Raw genomic sequence first — 9020 nt, 5'->3', positions numbered from 1 at the left:
CAGCATCTGCATATCTGAGGTTATTGATATTTCTCCCGGCAATCTTGATTCCAGCTTGTGCTTCTTCCAGCCCAGCATTTCTCATGATATACTCTGCATATAAGTTAAATAAGCAGGGTAACAGTACACAGCCTTGACAGACTCCTTTTCCTATTTGGAACCAGTCTGTTGTTCCATGTCCAGTTCTAAAAATCTTTCAGTCAGAAAATGTTATTTAAGAAAAAAAAAAAGAGAGAAAATGTTATTTAAGAGGTTGGTGCATTAAGGTAAGGAAATTCTTAGGTTTTTTTGTCCCACAAGATTCAGCTGAAACTAAAGTTGTTAAGTTTAAGTAATAACACACAAAGGCTTTAGCCACTGCCACAAAAACTAGTAACAGGAGTTCCCCTCTCTGATTAACAATGCAAACCAGTTGAGTAGAAAATTATTAACAGATAATGTCAACATTATTGACATTTCTCCCTTGTTAACATTAAATTTTGACTGTATTTAAAATATTGACTATACTTTTGTAAAGTAGTAAAAGAAAGCCGAAAATGTATTTTATCATCATCTGTAGGTATTCTAGGAAGCTGATGTCATTCAGTTCTGGATTAACTTTTAAAGTGACTATTGAAAATTCTTAGAATGTTTTAGGAAATGTTTAAAAAAATCTTTTTCAGAGGAAGTGGCAAATAAATGAGTACATAAGGATTCTTCAAATTGATTTTTGCTTTCATCCTCTTCTTTAAATGGAATTGATTTTCCTCCTATAAACTATCATAAATTATAGAAGTCCTATATGATTAGTATTTGATAGATTTGCTCCTTCAATACATTGATATACTAACATGGCCACAATAATATGATAATATCTTAATACAATAATGGTGATAGAAGTTTTGAATGGAATTCTAGTGAAATTTCTTCACAATAATAAACGTTTTTGCTGGTCCAGTCATAAAAATAATAAAGTGCTAGTGCAGTTGATGGTGGATTAGATTGTACACTTAATGCAAAGAAGAGCACTAAAATGAACTTGTTTGTTAGAAATCAAAGAGTAAAAATATAAGATGTAAATGGTGGTTCCCCCAACATTCAGAGTAATAATAGGTAAGTACTTATGAAACCTCACTGATTGAACTTTTAGTTTCCATTATCCATTTTTCTAAGTAGAATAAACCCTGAACCTGAATCAGGTTTTGCCTGCAAATCAAAACTGCACCATTCGATTTGAAAAGACTGAGGCAGATATTTTTTTAAAAGCTTCAGAACTATTTGGGAAAGACAGGTAAGTGGTACAGAAGAGGTCACACTGATTAATTATGACTTTTCATGCACTGTAGTACAGAAGAGTAGTTAGATCTTTAGTCATGCGTTAGTCAGGTCTGTCTCCCACTTGTTGCGTGACCTTAATCACCTATCCTCTCCTTGTCTTGGGGTACTAAAAATGTTGGAAGGTTTAAACAAGAACTTGTGTGTGTGTGTGTGTAGTTTTTAAATGGTGACTGGCAGATAAAACAGTATTACATATTAGCCACTCCTATTGTTATCAACAGATACTGAGTATTTGCTGTCAGTCACTGTGCTGAGAATGGGAAGGTGCTGCCTTAGAGAATTCAGTTTACCGATGCTCAGAGCTCTACTTCATCTTCTCTACTTTCGTCCTAGTTCTTTTCTCCTGTATCTTGTATCTTATTCCCAAGAGAATAAATTCAAGGTTCTAGTTTAATCTTATTATTTCATTGTCCCCCAGTCTTATTGGTGTATAATGTTATATTTAAGTATACAACACAATGAGTTGATATATGTATATATTGTGATGCATTTACCACAAGTTTAGATAACATCCATCAGTCTGTAACCAGAGTAACAATTTTTTTTTTCCTATAAGATAAGTCACAGGGATGTAATGTACAGCATAGTAACTATTGTTAACAATACTGTGTTGTATATTGGAAAGTTGCTAAGAGTAGATCAATCTTTACTTTGTACCTAATATGTAAAGAGAGAGTTAGAAAATTGACCTGCTGAGTAAAATAAAATATTTCAAGGTCGTTTAAATGTTTGTTTTGTAGATGTTTGTTTGCTACTGATGGGTGTGAGCAAGTTAGATATTCTATACCGGAGACTACTCCTTACAAAACTTTTTATCAGAGGATGGGGAAGGCCAGAGGATCTCAAAAGGTAAGCAGTTTCTCTGCATGCTTGCTCCAAGTTTGTTGTTTTAGTAAACATTTAAAATTTCATTTCAGTTTTTAAAAAAGCCTTTTTCTATAAAGTGATTGGTAAGTTAAGCATTAACTATTAAATAAAAAAAATTATTTTCTCTCTTTTGTCTAATTATTACTGTTAAGTTTTAACTCACATAATCATAAATTGAACTATTTTTAAAGTAATTCAGACTTAAAGAGCTCTCAGACATAGATTTTTAACTTTGGTAATTATTGCTTACTTTTCATACTGTTCATGGGGTTCTCAAGGCAAGAATACTGAAGTGGTTTGCCATTCCCTTCTCCAGTGGACCACATTCTGTCAGATCTCTCCACCATGACCAGCCCGTCTTGGGTTGCCCCACAGGCATGGCATAGTTTCATTGAGTTAGACAAGGCTGTGGTCCTAGTGTGATTAGATTGACTAGTTTTCTGTGAGTATGGTTTCAGTGTGTTTGCCCTCTGATGCCCTCTTGCAACACCTACCGTCTTACTTGGGTTTCTCTTATCTTGGGTGTCGGGTATCTCTTCACGGCTGCTCCAGCAAAGCGCAGCCATTGCTCCTTACCTTGGATGAGGGGTATCTCCTCACCGCCGCCCTTCCTGACCTTCAACGTAGGATAGCTCCTCTAGGCCCTCCTGCGCCCGCGAAGATATTAGAAGACTTCACCAAATCGCAACTGGTTTAGTTTTCCTGCGCGCCCCGTCACCCTGTTTATTTAACTTATATGCAGAGTCCATCATGAGAAACGCTGGACTGGAAGAAACACAAGCTGGAATCAAGATTGCCGGGAGAAATATCAATAACCTCAGATATGCAGATGACACCACCCTTACGGCAGAAAGTGAAGAGGAACTAAAAAGCCTCTTGATGAAAGTGAAAGAGGAGAGTGAAAAAGCTGGCTTAAAGCTCAACATTCAGAAAACGAAGATCATGGCATCCGGTCCCATCACTTCATGGGAAATAGATGGGGAAACAGTGGAAACAGTGTCAGACTTTATTTTTTGAGGCTCCAAAATCACTACAAATGGTGACTGTAGCCATGAAATTAAAAGACACTTACTCCTTGGAAGGAAAGTTATGACCAACCTAGATAGCATATTCAAAAGCAGAGACATGACTTTGCCAGCAAAGTTTCGTCTAGTCAAGGCTGTGTGGTTTTTCCTGTGGTCATGTATGGATGTGAGAGTTGGACTGTGAAGACGGCTAAGCGCCAAAGAATTGATGCTTTTGAACTGTGGTGTTGGAGAAGACTCTTGAGAGTCCCTTGGACTGCAAGGAGATCCAACCAGTCCATTCTGAAGGAGATCAGCCCTGGGATTTCTTTGGAAGGAATGATGCTAAAGCTGAAACTCCAGCACTTTGGCCACCTCATGTGAAGAGTTGACTCATTGGAAAAGACTCTGATGCTGGGAGGGATTGGGGGCAGAAGGAGAAGGGGACGACAGAGGATGAGATGTCTGGATGGCATCACTGACTCGATGGACGTGAGTCTGAGTGAACTCCGGGAGTTGGTGATGGACAGGGAGGCCTGGCGTGCTTCGATTCATGGGGTCACAAAGAGTCGGACACGACTGAGCGACTGATCTGATCTGATCTGAATTATTGCTTAGAGTTTTCAAGGACTGAACTTTCTTGAATAACTTGAATTTGTGATGACTATAAAACTGTGATATACTATATAGCTCATGGAAACATTTGGATTTCTGAAAATTAATTCAGGATTTGCACCTTTAATTTTGAGGCTTGCATATGTTAATTACTTTCAGAACAATGATATTTCTCATGTTTTTTCTGAAACAAAATTTCAGTCTTGAAAAAAACCAAAGCCTAATTTTTTGTTTAATTATTAAAATTAAATTTTAATACAGTTTGTAAACTGGACTTGCTAATTTTTAGTTACTTTTCAACAGTCTCAATATAATGGGAATAATGAATTTTTCCCTTTTCCTCCCTTCCCATAATAGACTCTTTGAATTCAGAAAGATTATTGGAAATCGAGAAAGATGTCAGAATCTGGTTTCAAGTGATTATCCAGTGTACATCGATAAGGTATTAAAATGAAAGAAATGCAATTATAGAAATTCAGGTTTTATATAACTGTGTGGCAAGAGTGGGCTGAATGTTGGAGTATAATAACAGTGAATTCTAAAACATGACTACAGTATAGATTTTTTTCATTTAATATTTTTTTAAATGTTATTATTGTATATATTCTAACTGAATGCTTACAATAACTATTTGCATGTTTATATATAGGAGCATATTTTTAACACTTAGATAAATACAAGAAAATATTTAGGGCTGGATCTTTTTGAACTTCATCTTTTATCTTTAGGCTCAAGAAAGTTAAAGTAAATTATTCAACATTTCAGAAGAATTACAAATAATACAGGGAAGTACTCTAGTTAGAGAATCAGCACATGAGAAGTTGTTAGCCAAACAATTGTTATATAACATCAGGGAATTCTTATGGGATACAGTTAATTGCTGAGAGAAGGGTAGAAAGAAAATGCTATAAAATTAGAGAATATGAGAACATGTTTTTGAAATAGTTTTGTTTTTAAGCAGCCATGTTTTTTTGTAAAATATTTCTAGGTTTATGTAATTGGATATTTAGTGTTGTTGGGGAGGAGCTGCAAATGGTTAAACTTCATATTCCTCACTGCCATCAACCAAAATAACTCCACTTTCATCTCTTTTGTATATTGAATAAAAGACTTTCACTGCTAAACACAGAATCTTGTAAATTGGAAATCCCTCCTCTATACCATATAGCAGCTCCTTATATCTTCTGGATTTAGAACATTTCTCCCTCAAACTTGGCTAAATATTTCCATTTTCTCTATTTTCTTCAACTAAAGACTCATGCTGCTGCTACTGCTAAGTCGCTTCAGTCGTGTCCGACTCTGTGCGACCCCAGAGACGGCAGCCCACCAGGCTCCCCTGTCCCTGGGATTCTCCAGGCAAGAACACTGGAGTGGGTTGCTATTTCCTTCTCCAATGAGAAGAAAGACTCATAGGCTTAAACAAATTTAAAACATACCACATAAAGATCAGAACTCTAACTCCAGGCACTTTTTACCCCCTATTTCCATTTTCCTCCCTTGGAGGAATTACTGTTAGGATTTTAGAATGCTTTCTTGGAGATATCCTTCTTCTCCCCCAACCTTATCTCACTCTCACTCTCAGTTTTCAAACATTGAGAAATAATTCAAATACAGAAAAATCACCCTTTTAAAATATACAATTCAGTGTAGTTTTTTTATTATATTCCAAAATGTGCAGCTATCCCTGTCTAATTCCAGAACAGATAAATAGAACTTTTAAATAGAAAAACATCTATGATAGACTGAGATATCTTCATCCTTGTGTATACAACTTGGTTTTGCTTTTTCTTAGATTGAAGAGCAATCAGATTGTAAGATCCTAGATGGACACTTTGTTTCCCCCATGGCCCATTATGTGCCTGATATCATGCCAATTGAATCTGTTATTGCTAGGTAAGAATTTTTATTTAGAAAGTTACGGTAGTAGGTTGTTTATGTTGATGTATGCAATTAATATCAATGTCATTATTTCAAATTACTTTTTAATTACAATAATTATTCAGTATTTTTCCATTAAAATATGGAGAGAGAGTAAAAGTTTAAAGTTTAGTATACATTTGAACTTAAACTGTTACCAGCATAATCTTCAATATATCAAGAAGCAGTAGAGTGCTGGGAATACTAAAAGAAGCAGTCATTGTGCTTAGTCACTTAGTCGTGTCCAACTCTTTTCAAACCCATGGAGGAGCCCGCCAGGGGATGTCCTCCTCCAGGGGATCTTCCCAACCCAGGGATCAAACCCTGATCTCCCACGTTGAAGGCAGACTCTTTACCAACTGAGCCACCAGGGAAGCCCAAAATGAAGCAGAACCGTTAACATTGGTAGTTTTGACTATGAGATAGAAAATTAAGAGTTAGTTTGCATGAGCATAGAATAGAAATAATCATTAAACCATCCTAAATTTACTTGTCTATATTCTATTTAACAATTTATTTACAGTAGGTGGGACTTCCCTGATGACTCAGCAGTTAAAGAATCTGCCTGGAGTACAAGAGACACAAGAGGCTCGGGTTTGATCCCTAGGTCAGGAAGATCACCTGGAGAAGGAAATGGCAACCCACTCCAGTATTCTTGCTTGAAAAATCCTGTGGACAGAGGACACAGTCCAAAGGGTCGCATAGAGTCAGACATGACTGAGTGACTAAGCACGTACAAGTAGTGGTGTTTTCCCTTGCCCAGGCAAAGTAAGCTCAGAATTCAGGTTTATATTGCCCAAGACTGCAGCCATCTGAGGTCAAACCTTGACTGACAGAATGCAGAATTCTACTATGATAATTATTCCAGAATGTCAACTGCTAAGAAAACTGAAGAGAAAAATAAATCAGTTTGGGAAGATAAAATTCTGAAAATGGATAGTGGTAGGGGTTGCTCAACAATGTAAATGTATTTAATGTCACTGAACTGTACAATTAAAAATGGTAAATTTTATCTGTATATATCTTACTACAATGGCTAAAGTCATATAGGAAAAAACATTATAGAGGAGACCAAATACTATAATAAGAAGACGACAAATAAATATTTTCTGCGGGGGCGTGGTTTGCTTTTACCGTCAAACATAAAAGTTTTAATAAATCCTGTCATACACTCCAAATTGAAAAAAAGATAACCATGAACTATTTTGTTGATACATCAACAGCTTGTACAGCCAAGCATTATTCCTGCAAGGAGAAAAAGTAGACCTGTCTAAAGAATTGTTTTTCTAGGACTTAATTATATTTGTTGACGTCTTTACAAAATAAGAAAATTTCATTTTGCATATATAAAGTTGTGGTATTGAATAAGGTGAAAATGACTATGCTAAATTCTGTGCTTATAATTAAATATTTTAACACTGTAATACAAAGCAAATTTACAATATCTTTGTTGCCATTGGGCAAACAGTAGTTTAATCAGTCACTTAAAATATAAATGTCAAAATTCTAAATGATTTTTTCTCCCAAAAAATTTAATTATGGAACTTTAAAGAATTCAAAGTATGTATTTAAAACCTTTTAGTTTCACTGATGTGCCATCTTATTTTAAATAGGTTCCAATTTATTGTGCCTAAAGAGTGGAACAGCAAATACAGACCTGTATGCATTCATCTTGCTGGAACAGGAGATCATGTAAGACTTTATTATGACACCCACCTACTCTCCTTAATAGATGTGTTTATTATATTTTAAAATTTGATTTATTTATTTTATATTTGAATATAGTTTATTTACAATGTTGTCTTAGTTTCAGGTGTACAGCAAAGTCATTCAGTTATACATGTACATATATCCATTCTTTTTCAGATTCTTTTCCCTTATAGGTTATTACAAAATATTTAGTAGAGTTCCCTGTGCTACTTCTCCTTCTTAATTTTCTATTTTTATATGTAGTTGTATATGTTAATCTCAAACTTCTAATTTACTTACTGTATTCTTAAGTAAGTCATCTTTTCTTTCCTTAGCATTACTGGAGACGACGAACACTAATGGCTCGTCCTATGATTAAAGAAGCCCGAATGGCCTCTTTGCTGTTAGAAAACCCTTATTATATCCTTTTATAATACCTTGAAATCTTTTATTTATTTATTTATAGATTTAGTTATCAAAAGGCATGATAGATACTATCCAGCTTTTCTACAGCAGTGAAATTTGTCAGTTCAGAAAATGCTTAAGAAGTAAGAAGCAAGAATGAAAAGAAGTGAAAAATTGTTTCATATCTTTTTTTTTGTTTGTTTCATACCTTTTTAAAAGGCAATTTATAGATTTTATTTCTATTGTATAATAAAGATAAATTGCCCTTCTGGTTCCTTTGAGTTTTATATGGGAAGTAAGTGTTTGACTTACGAAGGAAGCTCATATTTTATTTTATTTATTTATTTTTTTTTTTTGGAAGCTCATATTTTAAATGCATTTACATTTAAATATCAGTTGAGGTTTAGAAATAGTTCTTAACTTAAATTTCAAGATGACATCAGACTATTCCCAGAAGAAGGAAGGAAACTGATGCACAGATATAAAGAAATGTTCAGCGTTGGTGGTAATAACAGAAATGTAAAGTTAAAGCAGCAATTACAAAAAATTTTTAAAAATAAAACACAGTAGCCATGACGCTGTTGTGAAATGGGCACTTTCATTACTAATGACTGTTCAACCTTTTGAAAGCATTTTTACCATATGCATTGTGAGCCTTTAAAAATCTCACATCCCTTGACAGAGTCATATTAATTCTGGGACGTTTACTCTAAAGATAAAACCACTGGAAATAAATTAAATGTCTAATAGTAGAAAATGGTTAATTAAATTGTGGTTTATAACATTGGAATGTTGTATGATTGGTTATTTTATGTTTGTTACTTTTTGCCATTTACTACCTGTATAACCTTGAACCTTTTAGTGCCTCAACTTTTCCTTCATAAATGGGAATAATCTCTTAGGTTATTTAAAGTATTAAATGATTATTCCTTTCTAGAACAGTGCCTGGCAAATAACAGTCATTCAGTAGATTTTAGCAAGTTATTATTAAAAGTTTACAATAATGAATGAAAAGTATTTTTAATGCAAAAATAATGTATAAAACTATGATATGACATAGGTATAAAAAAACCTAGAACAGTAAGTTCATTTAAAAAACTGTGCAAAGGGCGTGCGGCCAGGGGCCGGGGTGGGGGACGAGCCCCGGCGTGCCCAGGTGCAAGCCCGGCCCTGAGTGCACCGCGGGCTCCGCTGGTGGGCCTGGGG

At 34.9% G+C, this 9020-nt stretch overlaps 1 protein-coding gene across 4 annotated transcripts in view; it reads left to right on the top strand.

Moving 5' to 3' along the window:
- The window catches only part of LOC105003217 (chromosome unknown open reading frame, human C4orf29), a 39781-nt gene that overhangs the window by 9595 nt on the left and 21166 nt on the right, over window positions 1-9020 (top strand). For all 4 annotated transcript variants that reach the window (XM_010860246.1, XM_010860247.1, XM_010860248.1 and 1 more), the window contains exons 2-6: window positions 2058-2166; window positions 4161-4245; window positions 5596-5696; window positions 7334-7412; window positions 7745-7829. In XM_010860246.1, the coding sequence (XP_010858548.1) occupies window positions 2075-2166; window positions 4161-4245; window positions 5596-5696; window positions 7334-7412; window positions 7745-7829 (442 nt within the window). In that variant the 5' untranslated portion in view covers window positions 2058-2074. The remainder of the gene's footprint in view (window positions 1-2057; window positions 2167-4160; window positions 4246-5595; window positions 5697-7333; window positions 7413-7744; window positions 7830-9020) is intronic.

This window comes from Bison bison, unplaced genomic scaffold (assembly GCF_000754665.1).
Source record: "Bison bison bison isolate TAMUID 2011002044 unplaced genomic scaffold, Bison_UMD1.0 scf7180017864465, whole genome shotgun sequence".
In the NCBI taxonomy this organism is placed as follows: Eukaryota; Metazoa; Chordata; class Mammalia; order Artiodactyla; family Bovidae; genus Bison; species Bison bison.
Note: the sequence above shows the minus strand (reverse complement) of the source record. Positions and strands in the feature narration are given on the sequence as shown.